This window comes from Rhamphochromis sp. 'chilingali', assembly GCF_963969265.1.
Source record: "Rhamphochromis sp. 'chilingali' genome assembly, chromosome: 2".
Classification (NCBI taxonomy): domain Eukaryota; kingdom Metazoa; phylum Chordata; class Actinopteri; order Cichliformes; family Cichlidae; genus Rhamphochromis; species Rhamphochromis sp. 'chilingali'.
The window spans coordinates 52,046,281-52,066,507 of record NC_137930.1 but is presented as its reverse complement, the minus strand read 5'-3'; the positions used below and the strand labels follow the sequence as shown (position 1 = coordinate 52,066,507).

Below are 20,227 nucleotides of genomic sequence, written 5' to 3'. Positions count from 1 at the left end.
TTTCTATCTATCCATACATACGTATATACACACATACGCACATATACACATTTTCAATAACCCCATTAACACCTCAAGGATACACAACCTACAATATATATATATATATATATATATATATATATATATATATATATATATATATATATATATATATATATATATATATACCCATACCAACAAACCCGTGCATGCGCACACACATGAAAATATTAGACAAGAACACCCTATCAAATCTCTACCTTTTCCCTGTACCCTGTAAAAACCATATCCTTAAACCGCTTTTTAAACTGCGCCATGCTTGGACATTGCTTCATATCTTTACTTAGTCTGTTCCACAGCTTCACTCCACACACAGAGATGCAAAAACTTTTTAATGTTGTACGGATAGGAGGATGTTTTAAATTTAATTCCCCCCTCAAATTGTATCCCCGTTCCCTTTTAGAAAACATTTTTAGAATATTGTCAGGAAGCAGGTTATTTATTGCTTTATATATAATTTGTGCTGTGAGAAAATGAACCAGATCTGTGAATTTTAGAATTTTTGATTTTAAGAATAGTGGATTTGTATGATCTCTGTAACCAGTTTTATGGATTATCCTTATGGCCCTTTTTTGTAATATAAAGATTGATGATAGCGAACATTTGTAAGTATTGCCCCAAACCTCTGCACAGTAATTCAAATACGGTGCAATCAGGGAACAATAGAGAATGTGGAGTGATTTGTGGTCCAGAATGTGTTTTACTTTACTCAAGATTGAGACACTTCTTGAAATTTTGTTATGTATATGATTTATATGAGACTTCCAGTTTAATTTATCATCTATAATCACACCAAGAAACTTATGTTCAAGTACTCTTTCAATTTCCACACCATCTACATGAATCTGCACTTGTGCATTTCTAAGGGAATTCCCAAATAAGATAATTTTAGTTTTACTTAGATTTAGCGATAGTTTGTTCCTGTTAAACCATTTTTTAATTTTGCACATTTCTGAAGTAATTGTATCCAGCAGCTCCTTTAGATTCCCCCCAGAACAAAAAATATTTGTGTCATCTGCAAATAATACTAATTTTAATATATCAGATGCCTTACAAATATCATTTATATAAATAATAAATAATTTTGGACCCAGTACAGAGCCTTGTGGAACACCACAAGCAATGTCCAAGCACGATGAGGAATGGACACCCAGCTTCACAAATTGTTTCCGGTCACTTAAATAATTTTTCACCCATTGCAGTACAACCCCCCTAATCCCATACCGTTCCAGTTTATTAATTAATATGTCATGATTGATTGTGTCGAATGCTTTCTTGAGATCCAGAAATACTCCAGCTGCATACTGTTTCTGATCTATAGCATTCGTAATCTCCTCAATTGATTCGATTAATGCCAGAGATGTTGATCTTTTTGATCTGAATCCATATTGACTGTCAGAGAGTAATTTATATTTATCTAAGAATTTGTCTAATCGTTTATTAAACAGGTTTTCTAGGATTTTGGAGAATTGTGGTAGTAAAGAAACAGGCCTGTAATTTGTGAAGTGGCGTCTATCCCCGGTTTCATACAGCGGCACAACTTTAGCTATTTTCATTTTGTTTGGCACTTTTCCCGTCTGAAATGATAAGTTGCAAATATATATTAGAGGTCCTACAATTCCTTCAATGACCTTCTTGACGATTTTCATGTCAATATCATTACAATCAGTAGATGTTTTATATTTACACATGTGTACAATGTCAATTATTTCTTTTTCCTCCACTGATGTGAGGAACATTGAGTTAGGGTTCCTATCAATCAGGTTTTCACTACAGTCTACTGATGGCAGTGACTCGGGAATTTGTTCTGCCAGTTTTGGTCCAATATTTACAAAATAATGATTAAAGCTGTTGACCTTATCAGCAGTGTTTTCCATAATATTGCCATTATCGATAAAGTATTGTGGATAACTTTGTTGTCCAGAATTATTTTTAATGATACCGTTTAAAACATCCCATATTCCTTTCATATTATGTTTATTGTTGTTCAATATTTTACTATAATACTCCTTTCTACATACACGTATAATATTGGTCAACTTATTTTTGTATTTTTTATATTTATTTTCAGCATCTTTTGTTCTTTGTTTTAGGTATTCCCTATAGAGTGTATTTTTCTTTTTACATGCATTTTGTAAACCCTTAGTGAGCCATGGTCTATCTGAATATTTGTGCTTTCTGTTGTATTTTATTGTTGGACAGTTTTTATCGTACAACTCCATGAATATTCTTAAAATGAATATTCTTCTTTCACAGTCAAAAGTAGGACTTATAAAGTGGTCAAGGTGCTGGACAGGCTAACAGGGTTTGTTTGGCATATGCAGAAGCATGCTGAGGTTACATCGGAGTTAATGACCAAAAATGCCAAACAGTAAAATCTAAGACTAGAAAAACACAGCCCTGGACTTGACTGCAGTTTCCACTGGGCAATTGCTTTAATAGTGGAAAGAAATATATCACAGAGTACGTGGTGTATATATCAGAACTTAAATTTTTTAAAGTGTTGTCATATGTGGCGTATTCACTGAAAAAGCTTCTGAATACTACTGTGACCAAAATGTCAGATTGCTCTTTATTTCTGTTGCATTCATTTCAGCAGAGTTTATCATTTTAAAAAAGGTTCAATAGCACGAGTGTCATTGATTTAATGTTAAAATCTGACCCTCATGATGGAGACGATCATCATAAGAAGTTTCTTATCTGAAGTTGTTTATTTTTTGCTGTAAAGTTTTGGTCATTTTCTAGAGATCTTTCACAATTAAAAAAAGACGATGCATGTTTTCAATGTAAATGTCCACAAAACCACATTAAATTCAATACAGCTCTGCTGTAGATTTGGCATCTATTAAATTAGATCCATCTAGTGGAAAGGTTAATGTTTGTAAGTGTATTCCATCAAGCCTAATTTTGATCTAGTTTGAGACGCTTATTTACACATGGGGAAACAACACGCTGAGCATACAGCCAAAGAACATGGCCACATAGAGTTAAACATTGCTTGGAAAAAAATATGCATTTAGCTCGTCTCTAGCAACCGAGCAACCTACATTTCATTCAAGTTTAACTTACTATTCTATAAGTCTACAAGTCTCAAGTTTAAACAATTCAATGACTTGTGAAATCTGCTGTGAACAACAGCATGGCTAACACTGAGACGTTTGTCATGTTCTTTCACTAAGTTTTTGCTACTTTTCAGTATTTTAAATGAACCTCTAAATCGTTCAGTTATTGATGTTTGGTTAAATTGGTTTAACAGCTGATTTTAAAACCCTTCTCCTCACATACAAGGTCTTGAGTAACTAACCCCATCATATGTTAAAGACCTTTTAGTAGCATGTAATCCCAACAGGAAGGCAATGCCAGCAAACAATACTGAGCAAAAACACATTTAAACACTGAAAAAAATGAGAAACATTATTTTACTTACTACTGACATGATTGTTAGAATGTAGTGCTCTAGGTTGCGTCCATGGTGACGCACCATTTTGGCATCTGCTGTCACCATCAGCTCAACGTAGCGAGGATAGGACAGGAAACGCTTGCGCCTGCGTGGCGATCTCGGGTGTGGGCCGGTGGAGTTGTTCTCGAGCACGCGTTGGTGCTCTACTGTGGCTCTGAGAGATTCTAGCTCCTCTCTCATGGTCCCTCTCATCTCTGAAGAGGCTGGCTTCTTCAAGTTCTCTGTTTAAGAAAGAAAATAATTTTAATGTGGTAATTAGCCTTTTTTTTAATGGACTACTTAACGTCATAAAGGTGTTTCATAAGAGAGCAAGCTACATCTACAGTTCAGTGCATGTTCTGGCGCAGCTTAGTTCCAATCACATAACTAGGCTTCTGTTGCAGACACCTGCCATAAACCGTCTCATTCAAGTGTTCAGGAAAGCAGTTGAACCCAGAGACACAGAGTCACTGGTGAGCTTTGAGCCTGTGTTTTATCTCAGGCAATCTGGATTCTCCTGTCTCAAACGAAGCCACACAAACTAAGAAATCCCTTAACAGCACTTTACTGAGTCACAGAGACTAGGCTCAGTTTACGCCATGCAGAGGCGTAAAAATCCTATATTCCGCTCTGGATACCGCAGTCATTGTATTATTTTGGTAAATTGTTACAATCGTGGTGAAAGGAACACATTAACACTCAAACAGTTCCATTCATACGCCGCCTCCAACAGCAGCCTCAGACCCAGAATGACAGCCATACACAGTGCACACTCAAATGGCTCACTTCTCTCAGCTGAAGCGCACGTGTTGTGCTGGCTACAAACGGTAGATTCCATCATCATGACAGAGTGAAGTTAAAAGAGGAACACAGAGGCAGAGACACAGACCGATTGCCTATATTATTAGAGGCAAGGCAAGAAAAACTTGCTGTACTTAAAAATGAAGTAGCGTTGATTGCACATTAATAAGAACCCTGGAGTTCTGAATAAAAACAGAGTGGAAAAAACAGCAAGAGGTTTCCCAGTCACACCACAGGAATAATCCAAATCACAAAAAAGGGTTGAGTTTGTTTTCTGCAATATCCCCAGATTCTCCTGACTGAAAATGACAACCAATGGAGGGCCAGATAAACTGCACGTATCAGCTATGAACATCAAAATGCTTAAGCAGTCAATCAGCACTGTATAACTTTACACTGCATTTTGTGAGAAGTCCAGGACCGAAGCGTGCAGGTCGATCATTGTGCTCTTCTGATTTCCACTGTTGCTTTGGCGCACATCCGTGATATAGTGTAAGAAAGCTTGCTTAAAGCAGTTTCACCTGTCGCCCTGCCGAGGAAAGATTGATTTAACGTATGCCAGGCGGGCGGAAAAGAACGATCAAAGAGAAGATTCATGAATGTAGTGCAGGAGGACATGCAGAGGGTTGGTGTGACAGAAGAAGTGGGATTGGGTGAGATGGAAATAAATGATCTGCTGTGGCCACCTCTAAAAGGACCAGCTGAAAGAAGAAAAAGAAGAAAAATATCAGGAGCCACTGATGAAATAGCTAAGAATTGACAATGAAAGATTTCACTGTCAATTTCCTATTTTGTCAAAACTCAAATTGCTGTAATTTTTAATAAATGTTTGTACATATAGGTGTAGTATTTTTCTTTTGCCTCCATTAAACCAAGCCGCAAAAGGGACACAATGTAGCAAAAGTTGCTAAAAAAAAATTACACCGACTATGTAATTACTTTAAGTAAGACCACTAGTGCTTACGATCCAAGCATAGTTTGGAATCCGTCATCCTCCTCAACTTTGGATAACCCGATTACAGTGAAGACTTCCATTGTGTTTTGTAAACTCAATCTTTCCAGACAGTCACACAGAGACAGATTGTGTGTAACTGTTAGATTAGGGAAAAAAAGAGAAAGGAAAACTCATTCAGTGCTCCGTGAGTATTCAAGCGATGCCCCCAGTGGGCACACGAGGCGAAGCGTGACTCCCTGGCACAATGGCCCACAGCTCTTGCCGCCGTGAGGCCCAACCCCATGCCAGAACCAGCATCCAAGCCAGCGCCAAGCCGGTCTGTGCCTGTGCACGCAGCCCGGGCAGCTGGGCCAGCACGGAGCTTTGTATTTTCCAGGGAAAGAAAAGTCTCAAAGGCCAAAACCCACCGCACTAAACCCCTTAAACAGACTCATCGCTGCAGACAGTCCGACATCAAAGGGATTATCAAAGCACAGAGGAGTATCTCTCCATCCTCAGAAATTGGTGTTAAGACTCAGAGTAAGCAAGTGTGTGACGGAAAAAAGAGAGGAGGAGGTGAAAATATTGCCTTCTGCTATAATAGCCTTTGAATCAGTGCAGATTAGCCACACACAACCTTCCCAAATCGCCTTAGGTTGAAATCCCCCTCTCGCTAGGTAGTGAGCTGCTACTTACACCATGAGAAGACAGGGGTGACTGACCCACTGTATGCACAGAGGCATTACATCACTCACTGGGCACTGGAAAAATCAGCCACAGAAGGTCTTTATATCTCTGTGCTCTGCATGTTGGAATTTACTATCAACAAAAAGAACCTGATAGATATTATTTCTTTTCAAACTTGGAATATAAACTCGAACTTCAGAGGTTTCTCATGATCGGGAGCATTATTAAAAAGGGGCCCTGCATGGCATGAGTGTAGGCATTTCCAACTTATAATCTAGTCGATTCCAATGTACACACAGCTAAATTGTACCAACAGAACACACTCACTTCTATGTTCCAACACCTAATTGACTCGGGATGTGTAAATCTTTATATCACTGTGCCAAAACACAATCAAAACAATGAACATTACCCTGTTTGTGTATTCACTCAATGCCATGAATAATTGCAGACAAAATATCCCATACACACAATGACTGAACTCTTTTAAACATATCTAGACATTTTGATTGGGTTTGAACTGCCACATATGTTAACAGTTAAGCATTTATTTACATTAATCCATAAACATTAAAGTGTGGAAATATTTTACTGTTACATATACTTTTAGTCTGAGTCCATCTATGTATGCCAGCCTGTCCAAAAGGATCTCAATGGGATTTTAACATAGAGCTGCTCTTTCATGACAAATGCCAAGAACCAACAAATACGTAGTTGAACTAATAACCATTGTTTTACAGTGTTTTGCTGGCCTTCTGAGAGTTGTCATCTTAGGCTACACATTAAACCAGGGGTGGGCAATTCCAGGCCCTGAGGGCCGGTGTCCTGCAGGTTTTAGAGCTCACCTTGGGTCAACACACCTGAATCACATGATTAGTTCATTACCAGGCCTCTGGAGAACTGCAGGAGCTAATTTAGCCATTTAAATCAGCTGTGTTGGTTCAAGGACACATTTAAAGTACACTTTCCAATCAGTACAGGTAGTGCCTGCTACTTAAAACAATCAGACAGCGTGGTTATTGGAATACAAGTTAAGAGGGGAAAAACTTTGAAACCACCGCAGACAGGGGCACAATTAAGTGTAATTCTGCGGCTAGACAGTGGAGAAGTAAGGCAGCTAATTGCTTCTGCTGAAGAAGGCTTTTAAAAGTGAAGTGGCGTGGCTGTCGACATCACTGGAAGTATGGTCTTTGTACACTTGCAGTCCACTCGGTTGATATTTTCAGTTCAGAGATAACGACAGCATAGTGGTCGGCTGCAGACCTCCTCAAATGACGAAACACTACTTGTGAATCAGAACTGTGACGGGTAGTAGCCTGGAGTGTTATCTTAGCCAAACCAAGATGTCTAGTTTAAAGGGGTTCATCCAAATATACTAAAGATTAAATCATTATGGATACCATTTGAATTCAATTGAAAATGTTTGGATTGGGATACGCAAGAAGCAACCCTTCCTCTTTGTTGAATACACATGTCTTCAAATCTTAGAGTAATTTGGTTACATCTGGAAGGCCCAGTCAATAGTTTATAGGACAGATGTTGGCGTTTTACAAGGAAGTGCCGATAAAGAGCAAATACATCATTTTCTAAAGCTCTTCAAAATGTGTCAAAGATTTGATGAAAAGTCTCTAATAATATTATTTTTTATTTATCCAAATAAAAGTTCCATTGAGATTAAAAAAATCCTTTTTCAAAAGTGATTTGGTCAAGACAGAGGCAAAGATTTAGTCATTCTAAACAGAAATAAATAGTTTCTGCTTGTACTGACATACAAAACAAGCGAGTGAATACAACATATACATGATACACGATGTTGTATATACAATAACACAGAACTAGTGCCACTTCAAGAGCAAAGACATTAACAATGAGCACTATGTTCTCGATCCTTTGAAACTCCCCGACAGGAACTATTCTGGACAGTTTCCTGTCCTTCTATAGATTATTCTAATGACATTTGTTTATTAATCTGAATACCCTGAAATTTTATGATTTAGTTGAATATAAAATGGCACAGATAATGTATAAAGCACAAAATAACTTGCTTTGCCCCAGTACTCAGAAGCTGTTCAAAGTCAGAGAGAGTCAATATGACTTAAGGGGAACAGATTTCTTTAAGAAAAACAAGATGAGGACAAATATAAAGCAGAGATGTGTTTCTGTTAGAGGAGTTAACCTGTGGAATAGTTATGACAGTGATTTAAAAAGGTGTAGTTCATTTTCCTTGTTTAAAAACATGTTTAAAAATAGAGTATTAGAAAAATATATATATCAAGAATGAAAAGAACAAAAAGGAGAAAAAAAACAACAACCTCTTGATTCTTTACTTTGATGTAGTTACTTATCTAAGGTGGAAAGTTTTTTTTTCTTTGTTTTGTTTGTTTGTTTTGTTTGGTTTTTGCTTTGTTTTATTATTTTCTTCAAGCCCTGTGTACAGGAGCTGCATACAAAAAGATATTTTGTGAAAAGGGTTGGCGTAATAAGCAAATGCTTCAGCCAATACCTTTTGATTAGCCTTGTCTCATGCTTTCTTTCTTTATGGTAGATTTTTGTTCTGTTTTCACTGTTTTTTTGTTTTTTTTTCTCACTGTTTTCACTGAGATTTGAATTTGAATGCTAATCAATCAAATCAAATCAAAAAAAAAAAATCAACATCTTTTTTTGCAGGGATAAATACTGCTAACGTTTTGCTTGAGTGAAAGCCATAGTTCACAGGTATACAAAACCAGCCCAATCGGAGATTTGCACACACAGGATGCTAATAAAATGCAAAGCAGCAAATTAAACAGGATCTTCAGGTTTTGTTAAATGCATCACTAAAGAGCATCAACCTCAACACTGCAATTTATGCAATCACACGTTTATACGTAATGTTAAAATCCTATCTGATAAGCACATATACAAGGCCTCATTTTTCTTTTCCTCGAAGACGACCATTTGTGACTCAACAATGACTACAGATCTGTTCAAGGAACCATTTAAATATCGAGATGTTGATTTTACTCCAAGACAATCAGTATGGATGACTTAATCACGTCTACCATATTTTAAAAGAAACCCCTACTTTAGATACTGAACTATAAATCATCTTTACATTAAAAATGTAGCTCTGTGTTTTTGAAGGATGTCTGGCCTCTATGATAGTAAACAGCCCGAGACCCTGGCCAAGTCACTGATGATTTCCGGTCATCTCTTGGGTTTACCCTTAGTGGGAAACTGTTGCTCTTCCAGCATCCATGCCACCATGCAGTTAATCACTGTCACTCAAGTTGTTTGAATAAGCTCAAGTCTGTTAAGAATGCCCAGACAGTATTCAGTGGCAGAAAATAGCTCAAGTTGGAATCTGAGCAACACACCCAACACACTGGGTTCAATAGGGCTGTGGCCTCAGGGTAGGCACATGGCAGCTATTAAAGTTACAGACTGTGTGTGTACCCAGCCCTACTCAGCCCTGTCCGGAGTATCTGTTATCCTAAACTCAGCGAGTGCAATGGACCAAATTATTAGCTGCTTGCATTATCTGTCATGGAGTGTTATGAAATTTGAGGCACTAACTCAACAGAGCATCCTACCTGAAGGGAAAACTCACTCATTACACACAAATAGCACATGTGGTGGCTCAAACTCGCAATCAATGCATGAAAAATCTGATTTTTTTAGACTCATCTGACACATTTTAAGGCTAGCGTTCAGATCACAGTGATTCAAAAGACAAAAATATTCAACTGGCATTCAAAAAGACAAGAGAAATGAGTCTTTTTCAAATGAGGGCCAACAGCAATGCAGTGAGTAAGAAAGCTACTTTATAGAAGCAGGTGTAAAAGAAGAAAAGCAGGCAGTGGGAGCTTGAGAAAAGGCAAGGGCCACTGCCAAGCTCTGAAGCAAGACAGACAGGCACATGCAGTGCAAGCCAGAATTGCTCAAACTCACAAAGAAAGAAGTTCGTTTCCCCATTCCTCTCCGCTCTTGCTCAGCAATTCTCAGCACTCAGTGGGACACTTCATCCACTGACAGGCCAAGGAGATGACATGCACTTTCACAAACACACATTCACAAGCAAACCACATTTACACACGGACACAAAAGCCCCAAAACAAACTGTTTTTATTCTTTGCCACAATAGGTACTTCCTGGAATGCAGGAGGTTGAGTCAGTGCAAGGGCCATAAGGCCACAGAATAAGCCTAAGCCCTTTGGAGCCATGTGACACCCAGAAGTTCCACACAATCTAAAGAAAGATGGTGAAGATGACAGAGTAATTGCTGTTCGCCCATCACACCCTAGCTGACCACATTTCCTGACCCCTGTCAAGAGCCGTGCTTCAGAGGAAAACAAAGGGTTTAATGCATACATAGTTCCAAGTGAGGCCCGGCAAACAAGCCGCCAAGCCCAGAATCCACGCACCTCTAGGAGGGAAAAGTTCAAGGTCACATCAACTCATCCAGTGAGTGACTCCAAACAAAGAGGGAAGTGAGGTCACAATCAACAAGTGCCTCCATTCACATACATGAAAGCGCAAAGGGAGGGCAGGCACCAATTCAAGTCGGCTAGTTCAAACCGCAGGCGGGGAGGACATTTTTCCATGTAAATGAACCCATTGACCAAAAACCTGATGCTAGCATTTGAGCTACCATGTATACACAGTGGGCACCGAGAGGGGAATCGTATACGATGATTGTGTTAAGGGTCAGGGGGCACAGATGCCATCTGTGCCAAGTATTGCCGCATCAACGCCAGGCAATTCAGTCTCCAAGCTGGCCTCGGTTACCCATCAAGAAATCAGGCAAGCTGCTTGAGAGCTGACGCTGGAACAGGACTTTGGGTAGTTGGATTTCAGTTTGGTGTCAAGCTGTCTTTTAGTCTTTTCACTGTTTCTAATTCAGACAAAATACGACACCCCACAGTTCTGGACTTGCAGCCAGTGGCTTGGTGAAAGAGATTCTTTGCAATTCCCGCTTCCCTTTGCCTTTTGCTTGTCTTCACATGGATTTTTAAAAAGCAAAGGGAGCAGAGCGACAGAAGAATCTACCCCTACCTGCAGCCGCCCTCATTTCTGCGCTTATCTCTATCAAAGGATGACACGGGGATTCACATGCAAGCCGACAGACTGATACCCTGTAGAATGTGTCATTAGGGGTCGGAGCCGTGTTGTGGTTTGAGCCTGTTAAGCTTTATTGCCTCTATGCTTTCAAAATTCAGAGCGAGGCACAACAAGGCACTCTGTGACTTTAAAACATTAATCACCCACTCAACAGCTATCTACTCCAGTAAAGGTATTCTAAACAGAAGGAAAACCACCCAGGTTGGCTGACAGAGAAAGGAAACTGATACAGCTGCAATGTCCATCAAAGACACTGGCATCAGTGGTTCAGTAGGATGAATTTACATTTAAAAATGTCATATAAACTTCCATCCATTCAACACAGCATTACAATAACAGCCTCTCGCTTTATCAACAGACCATGAACACATGTCGTGAAGAAAAGCAGCTGAAGACAGCCGTGACCTGACAGTTAAAATAGAATTTTCCATCAAGGTAACACTTCAGTCTTATCAGTCCACTTCTACATCTGACATCTCACAAGCAGTGACAGCACAAGTATGAATAAGTCAACTATTTGTACGTGTCGGAGATGACAAGCTCAAAGCTCAAAACAGAGCGTCATCTTTGTGAAATGTTTCTATGTGGAAACATCGCTTTCCTCTCCTTTCAGCATTTTTTTCTTTCAGAGATCTTGGAAACTCTTACTTGTCTTAGGACAGCAGATACAGAAGTCTCCGTTGTTCTGGCGCACTGCGCAGTGCACGAGGGAGGTATTCTGAGCCAGCATTTCTAAAGGAAGCTCTTATCTTACCATTCTGCTGATACACATGCTGTTTCCTGAAGGTGTGTTTGATAAAGCGCAGTTTGTTTCATCTTTATCGTTTTCAAAAATATGTTTTGCTTCAGGAAACAGCAAAAAAAGGGGGATGGATAAGGAATAAAATCACCGTATGTCTTGCAAAAACTTTTTTTTTTTACAAATCAGAGTGGCTGCTTGGAAGGTCATCAGCACTTCTCTGTGTGGCTCAAACGTTCTCTCCACACGAAAACACGAATATGGAAGAGAAAGCGACAAAGAGAAAAACAGAGTCATAAGATCGCGTTGACCTTGACAGAGAGTCCTTTTAGAGCCAGTCAAAAAAAAAGGAGATTGGAATCGGCTCTCTTGCTAACATCACAGGTTTTGGGTGGGTAATCTATGTGCTTCTTGCTTAAAATGTGGTCTTGTGTGATGCTTATGCGCTCCTCTAATCCATTAATAAAGCTTTCCAGTTTTTCAAACACAATGACAAGCTGACAGCCTGAGTGTGTTGACATTTATTTTAGAAGTCAGTTTAGTCTAATGAAGAAAATTAAGTGGACAATTTTCCTTCTGAGACATCAATGTGCAGACATACTGCAAAGCCAGGAGGAAAATGCCCAAAGACCAGGAGAAAAAACTGCAAGTGTTCCGGAAGCAGGACGACACGCGTCAAGTTAGCGTTTATATGTAACCTGCACTGCGCTGTGTGTCATAAAAAGACAGGACAAGCCTATTAGTCTGTGCTCAGTGAAGCCTTCAAAGAACCAATTTTTCACAACATGTGGAGATTGCCCTTTCTGATAATGGCACAGTCTGGGGACACCTCACAGTCCTAACCCAGGCCCACTGCTTCTTTTAATCCCTTGTTCATTGTTTACTTGCTATCCTTTGATGAGGCCCCGCAGGTGTCTCTAACACTTTAAACACCTACATCCCAGCTACCTCCTGCTGTACACTGAACAAAAGGATTTCATTTCACAGTAAAGGTCATGAGAAGCTATTTCAGGATGCTTCTCATTTCATGTTAACTAGACATTAAACTGGTTTACACACTTAAACTGAATGGTGGAAATGGATGTTCTTAAAACATTAAAAGTCAGGGGGTTAATAGATATATATACACAAAGCTTTCAGCGAATGCTGGGTCTCTGTTTGCCTCACACAGATTGAGCGAGTGAAAGGGTTGAGCATATTGAGGCAGCGTTGGCCTATCCAAGTTTTTTTAACCCACCGCCACACACAAAGGCCACCACTGGGCGACAATGGCTGCGTTCAGACAACAAACAAATCAAGCAGTCGGCATATAAAAGATTTATCGCGTCACTCGACAAAGGCCCCCCTTGGAGGACAACTTTAAGGTCTTCCATCGAGGTGAACTTCACTCAGTCACCCTGCTTTTCTCTTGAGGGCCTCTCCACCACCCGCAGGGCCTCAACCATAAAAATTCAAATGAAATTGGGGGAACTTTCCAGCAGCCTCCCAAGTGGAAACCCCCCCCCCCCCAGTTCTTTTCAGCTGCAAACTAAAAAGTTATCGCACCTACCCTCTGAGCTCCTGCTACAAACCTGGGACTCAATGTTCCAGCAGAGGAGGCATGAAACCACCACGCAGTGCACAAGTAACAGCCACTAATCAAGGCTGAAATCTGCAAGCCAAAGATCGTGACTGAGTATAATTTACATTTTAGGGCAGTGTTTATTGCCACGGTTCAGAAAGAAAATACAGGAGATAAGGAGGTAAGTGTTTGTGGGTGAAAGTCAGACAGACTGTGGTTACAGGTAGAATACTTAGGCAGTCTATTACCTGAGGCAGCACAGGGATCTGCATTGTTGTCAGATTTGGAGATGTTTCTTTTCCTCTCATGTCGATAGACGAGATGAGGTTTGTCGTGTTCTTCATCGTATTCCTCCCCAGCAGCGTTTAAAAGGGGTTCCAAGAAGAATTCGCCATGTTGTGTTGTAAAAGTTCCAATCTATAAGGGGGGGAAAAGCCAGGAGATGTCACTGGTACAAAGCATGCACGTGCATGTGTGCATATTCTACTGTACGCGTGTCTGTTTATTTCACAGTTTCATTTACACAGGTTGTGGTCTCTTTGCAGTCACTCGGTCCTAGCCTCTGGCACCAGGGTTCACATTATTTCCATGCTTTTAAATAAGCTCTTTTGACAGGTGTGTATGGAAAGAACATGCTGATTGAAAAGGCAACAGAATATCCGTAACTGCTTTCATGTCAGTTATTGTTGAAGTTTAAGCCCTGAGAATCTCATTCCGTGACAATGAAGGCGAGTTTTGAAACATTTTAAGTCTTTTGCATGATACATTTATCAGGGCGCTGTTGCAATTCAGTAAACCGTTTCACACATTTATGCACAGGTTATTAGGTAAGCTGTAAGTGTCAAAATGCGTTTTTCCCCGAAAACCCTGACACTGGGAAGAGTGACATCATCATACGCGGACCAAGCTGCTGACAGAGGAATGCTAATATTGATTTGGCAGCTCGGTCCCTCACAAAGCTTCTTAGCTCACTCAGCCATGAGGCGCACTGGTGTTTGCATGGTAATTTCATGCGCACACTTAAACAGGATATTGGAGGCTGGAATGTTATCTTTAAGGCAGCATTACGCCATAAACATCCCCGAGTGATGGACATTTGACAATGGAAAAGATACAACTCGGACGTGGAAAACAAGTACAAACTGGAACTGCACTTTTCCTCCCTACTTTTCAAAAAGTGAGGGATTAGATCCCCTGCAGGTTTACACTATAGCTCCTGAAAAAGGTTAAAGGCACTCAGTTCTACAGTTAGGTATTTGGAAAGTGGCACAATTTGTGTAATTTTTGCCTTTGTATGACATTCAATTCAAATCAAGATGTGAAGGCGGTTTCACGGCCAAGTGGGACCTGTTTCCTCGTCGTTCCACGACAAATTTAGCAGATAAAAATTCTGGAGTTGATTCCAAGTGTTGCACTTTCATTACTTAGGTGTTAACTGGAACTATGTGAAGGTCAAAGAGATATCAGTTTAGGTGAATGAGGCCCTCATTAGGCTGAAAAAAAACCTATTAAAGAGATAACAAAAACTTTAAGAGAGGTTAAATCAACACTCTGCTACATTCTTTTAAAAAAAGGGAATGCACCAGCCAGCTCAGCAACACCAGAAGGACTAGAAGACAAGGCTATGTTGTGGTATGGGCAACTATCACTGTCAACAGAACAAGTTTGCCGGTGTTTATTGATAACGTGACTTATTCCACCAGTGTATGAATGTGAGAGTGAATGAATAGTGGTATTGTAAAGCGCTTTGGGTGCCTAGAAAAGCGCTATATAAATCCAATCCATTATTATTATTATTATTATTATTATTATTGAGATAATCAGCAGGATAAATTGTGAAGTGTACATGTGCTATACTTTCTGCTCAGGTTCAGCCAAACACTTCAAAACAGATCAGACAGTGCTAATAGTTAAATGAACCAAAGCATACTGCTAAGATAACTTTGTCAACTCAACTTTCTGAAGACAAAGCTGAAGGCAAAGAGACACACAAGCAAGCAGCAATCTAAGGTGGCTTACAGTAAAGGCCTAACAGAGATTTCAGGCAGTCTAGAACCCATCAAAGTATGAAAAACAGTCCTGATATTTAAAATTATCCAAATCAGTGTGAGCCTCTGAAAATAAGGAAGGGGTGTATAAAAGTGGCTGTAATTCCTGAAAAGTTAATGCAATAATTTTGCTTAATCGCTTAAATAAAAGCTGAGAGTCTGGACTTCAATCCCATATTAATTCTTTTATTTAGAATAACTATGCCATGTTCCAAAAACATATGGATGTGGGTTCAGTGCAAAAGTGTCAAAACTTTCATAAACAATGCACAGGATAGAAACGCCTTCACTTGTTGAAGCACCCCCCCCCCTCTGCCCTGGATCAGTACTGGTTCTTCAGTTCTGAGAAGCCAGTGAAACGAAATAGAAGTAGTTTTCAAATCCAGCGGGGAACTTTGAGAGAAGACAGCATGAACGGATGCATTTGTATGAATGATTTCGAGATGATGTGACTCTTTTTTTTTTAAGTCCTAAAGTCCACCAATCACTCATCATAGACACAAAACATGCTGTGACAACAACTCGCCAGAGAAGCTGATACTGAATAAACAGTGTTCATGAAATGGTCTTTGCAGTCAAAATAAGAGTCAATCCACTCAAGCATACACGACTACATTTTCTTACATTTACACGGTCGAGTAAAAAACAAATTTATGTGGCTAAAACGCATCAGGAATTATCCACTGCAGAGAACGTTTCCCTTTGTGTTTCAAAAAAATGATCACTGAATAACAGTCAGATATTACTTCATTCTTGACCTTGGAACTACAAAAAAAGCACAAGGTTCATTTGGTACATGCTCTGGTTCATTTCGGTGCACATCTTGAGCAGATGGAGATTACTCTGTTGTCATCAAACTGTCGATGTAATGTCCTCTTTGTTCACAGCAGGCTCAAAACATTCGCTTTCGTCTCATCTGGTTGTGAAAATAAAACTCTGTTTAAATATGCCTGATCAACATAGAAGTACTGCAGCCTTTTTCAAACCATTGCAGTCATAATCTAAATATAATGAATGATTTATACAATGCAAAAATTGGTAGATGTTTGCCGGTGTCTTGTAAATCACTGTCTATGGTGAATTAACTTCAATTAGGTAATTACAGGTGATCCAGTCTAAAGTTTCGTGTAGTGTTAACAGAAAGCTGAACAGATAAATGCTCCCTTTAGTCAGCGGAGAGGAAGAGATTCAGGGTTTCCCAGCATTAGCTCAGCAGCAAATCTGACAAAGGTTTGGGCAGACACAATGGCTGCTGTTCAGTACTGGGTGCTGAACTGGACCTTACAACTGAGAGACCCCTTTTTGAAGCGAGGTCACATTCAAGACATGAGTGGACCGACTGCTGGCACACAGCTCTATTATGAAATCTCTCAAAGACACTATGATTTTCTGTGGCTGCAGACACCTGCAGTCAGTCTCTGTTAAATATCTTACGGCATAAAGGTGCCGTGAACCTGATCTTTGTGCAGAGCTGCTTCATTCTGTGCTGGAAGTAAAACAGATGCATTTGTCAGAACAGCCTGACTTAACCTACACTTCTATTATGTGAGTGGACTGAAAGACCCAGCTTCTCAAGGAACCCAAATTTCCCACGGTGTGAGCAATCTTTAAGTCTCCTCCGCAACCTTCATTGGCAGCTGTCTTCTCTTCGGGGCATTTCTCCTCTTTTCTGCCCTTCATGACTCCCTTTGAAAAGGCCAAAAGCTCCTCAACCCTGCCTCCCCCAAGCTCTCCTCAATTGCCCCCCGGTGATAGCTTTGAGCAACATTGGACGAAAGGGGAAACTGCTTTTTCCAGAATGACCCCTTTGTTTTAGGGCCTAATTATTCCTTAATGACCTCATCTCACCAAAATGTGCCCGGGCCATTAAGCCCCAGTGATCAGACACGGAAACATTTATGACCCAATAGCCTCTGGTGGTGTGTCCATTGTCCTGTCATTCTCAATGAGTGATGTTGCAAGGAAACAAGACGGTTTGTTGAAAAAAAGGATGCACACATGTTTGTATAAGTGAGTCATATATCAGAGAGGGCAATTAAAGGCTGCCCTGATAAATGGAGAACACCTTTTGTCTTAAATTGGTGAATAACAAGAAAAACACTTTATTTGACCTTATTTTATTTTTGATAGCTACACTGCTGTGAGTCAATTCTTGCAAAGTGATAATACAAAGATTTATGTTTTTTAACTGAATGTGCAAATAACTATATGACATGCTATTCTCCTGCTGTACATCTAAAATAAGGATAACCATCACTGATAATGGCCTAGAGCAGGAGGAAGGCTTTTGAGGCTATGGTCAGTCTATCTGTCCACTCTAACAACCCCTGCTCTCCCACCCTGCCCCATCCCCAGGCACAGTCTATGCCAGAATCCGCCTGGCGCGACTAAGGTCAACCCCCTGCCCCTGTACCAGTAACCTTATGTGACCCATGAAGTCATCGCTGTCAACAGTTATCAGATTCCCTCACATAGGAGTCAGCAAACTAAATGACTCTGGCATCAGGCGTCCGATATTACACATAAGTCCTATAAACCCCCTTATTACCCACTTATTCCATTACACCCCTATAAAGTTGGCAGGGGAAAAAAATGTGATACATTTTCATCAATGAGCATCTTCTTTCTTCTGTCAATTAATGAACATGCCTCTTTAGGCTATGAAGAGTGACCACAAGAGAAGCGAGTTCCAGGAACTACATGGTGGCATCTTCAAAAGACCTATTTGTCTATGGGTCAAACTTATGATGATTTGAGTATCATATTATAAACATTAAAGAAGCTGGAACAAGGAAATGTTCTGCATTTTTATTCATAAAATTAAAAACTGGACTGCTTCAAAATTGGGTTGTCAAACATAAGGCCTGGGCCAAAAATCGGCCCAAAGAATGTAAATAGATTTTGAACTTTTAACTGTATTTTTATAACTTTTACAGCTTTTCCAGTTGATTAAGTCCCCCCTCCTCCCCACTGCCATTCATACTAAAACAAAGTAATTAACTATTAGTTAATTGACAGAAAAGCGCTTCCTTTTCCACTATCTACTACAAAGTTGCCGGGGGGGGGGGGGGGGGGGTGTTTACATCCATCATGTCATTTCATTGGTCCAGTGCACTTAAAATCAGTGTGGGCTGTATATGGCCTGTAAAATGAGTTTGGCATCTCTGTTTCACAAGCACGAGCATGACACCAAATAACTAATAATCCATTTCTGTGTGAAAATCCTCTATGACCACATCAGGGTTTTAGTGTGTTTGCAGACGGACACTTCAACAGAGTGGCTTGTTGTCAAATCAGCCCCAATCCCAACCATAACAACCAGCCCTCACATCCCACCCCACCATCCCCACAGGCACAAAGGTGCAGGGCTTCCCATTGTCACTAGTCCAGTAACACTTGCTCTCGATCCACACTTACACACATGACTTGAGCTGTGGGCTGTGCGTGCGTGGATGGAATTCGTTTAAATGGAAGAAAGCATGTCAGAGTGATTAAAGCTTCCCAAAAAAGAAGCTTGAAGATAGCGGAGTGGAAACCAAGTACTCACCAGACCAGTGCACAGGCTGAAGACGGCAGGGTACTCGCGCTTGGCGTTGACGTGTCCACGGAAAAAGCAGTGGCGCATATCGCCGGGGTCAGTGGACTGGGAGTCCGTGTCGTTGCTCTGCTCCTCTCCCAAGTGTGTCACCGTGTAAGAGGGCGCGATAAAGCTGGAGTCTGCGGTTAGATTGAGATGAAAGCGTTCCCCGAAAGCATCAATCCTGTAGTGAAGCCGTAAACCGGACAGGTCATTGTTTAAACTCCGCCGTCTCCTTCTGTAGTGCAGTTTGTGGGGGAACGACTCTCCGAAGTCATTCACACGTAGCGGCTTGACGATTTCATACGATGACAGCTGCTTGATGAAGCTTTCTGCTCAAAAAAAAGTCAGAGAAAGTTGGAAGTGAGAGACAAAGCAATGGTAACAAACAGCCTAGAGCCTGTGTAACAGACTAAATGCAGATGCAGGGTGACAAGCCTACCGCACGCCGGGAATCATTCTCAATCACCGTTAATAATGTTGAAACACATTTCAGCAGTATCACTTCATCGTACTCGCAAGCCAAAAGAAAACACTACCTTGTTTCGGATGCAACTGGTATTGCAGAGTCTCCCGGACAAAAGCTGACAGATGACACATTAGTCCAACCAGCCAGATTGCAAACTGCATGATTCCCTCCGCAAAGAAACCCGGGCTGTCGTCTCCAAGGCAGTACCCTCAATCTCTCTCCGAGCGGCTCCCCCTCTGCCTCTCCTTTCCCCCCGGCTTGTCAGCAGCAGGTCGTGGGATCCGTGGACGCTCTCTGCAGCGCAAGTCTTGCAAAGTGCACTGGCCTCATCGCATTGCTCAACATGCATCCACTACCCTCTATAAAGGCGAACTATTTATGACACATTCATCCCCCCCCCCCCCCCAACTCGGAAAAAAGTGCTGCCTAATGTTAATTGCAGTCTATACTGAAAGGAGGGATCAGTGCCAAGTAAGCTTTCCCTTAGCCATCCCTAGAACACCCCGTGCACCCTAAGCACTCACCAACTGCGAAGCAACGCCCCTACAATCTCGAGCCAATAGTGAGTGTGCCTCCGCCACCACACAAGGTACAAGCTGGAGTGTTGCAGTGCTGAGACCGGTCATGTTGCACAAAATCAGCCAAAACAGTAAAACGAAGTGAAAGTCCGGTGATTTCTGTTTGTTTTCAGCCGTGATTCTTGCTATGATTCTAGCTTTGTCACTCTCACACACACAAAGGCACACTCTGAGGAAAGCCACACTTTGAAGCTGTGCCATGCAGCACTAAATTTCCTTGATTCTATATTAGGCTGTTATTAAAAAGAGTCG

The 20,227-nt window shown here is 40.7% G+C and overlaps 1 protein-coding gene across 1 annotated transcript in view; it reads right to left on the bottom strand.

Annotated features, from left to right (window-relative positions):
* Positions 1–19,884, bottom strand: part of LOC308384327 (A disintegrin and metalloproteinase with thrombospondin motifs 20) — a 78,893-nt gene extending 59,009 nt beyond the window's left edge. Inside the window, exons 1-4 of the mRNA XM_080862827.1 lie at positions 19,468–19,884; positions 18,899–19,260; positions 13,552–13,720; positions 3,470–3,723 (exon numbers count right to left, since the gene is read on the bottom strand). Of these exons, the coding sequence (XP_080718953.1) occupies positions 3,470–3,723; positions 13,552–13,720; positions 18,899–19,260; positions 19,468–19,558 (876 nt within the window). The 5' untranslated portion in view covers positions 19,559–19,884. The remainder of the gene's footprint in view (positions 1–3,469; positions 3,724–13,551; positions 13,721–18,898; positions 19,261–19,467) is intronic.
* Between the last annotated feature and the right edge of the window lie 343 nt (positions 19,885–20,227).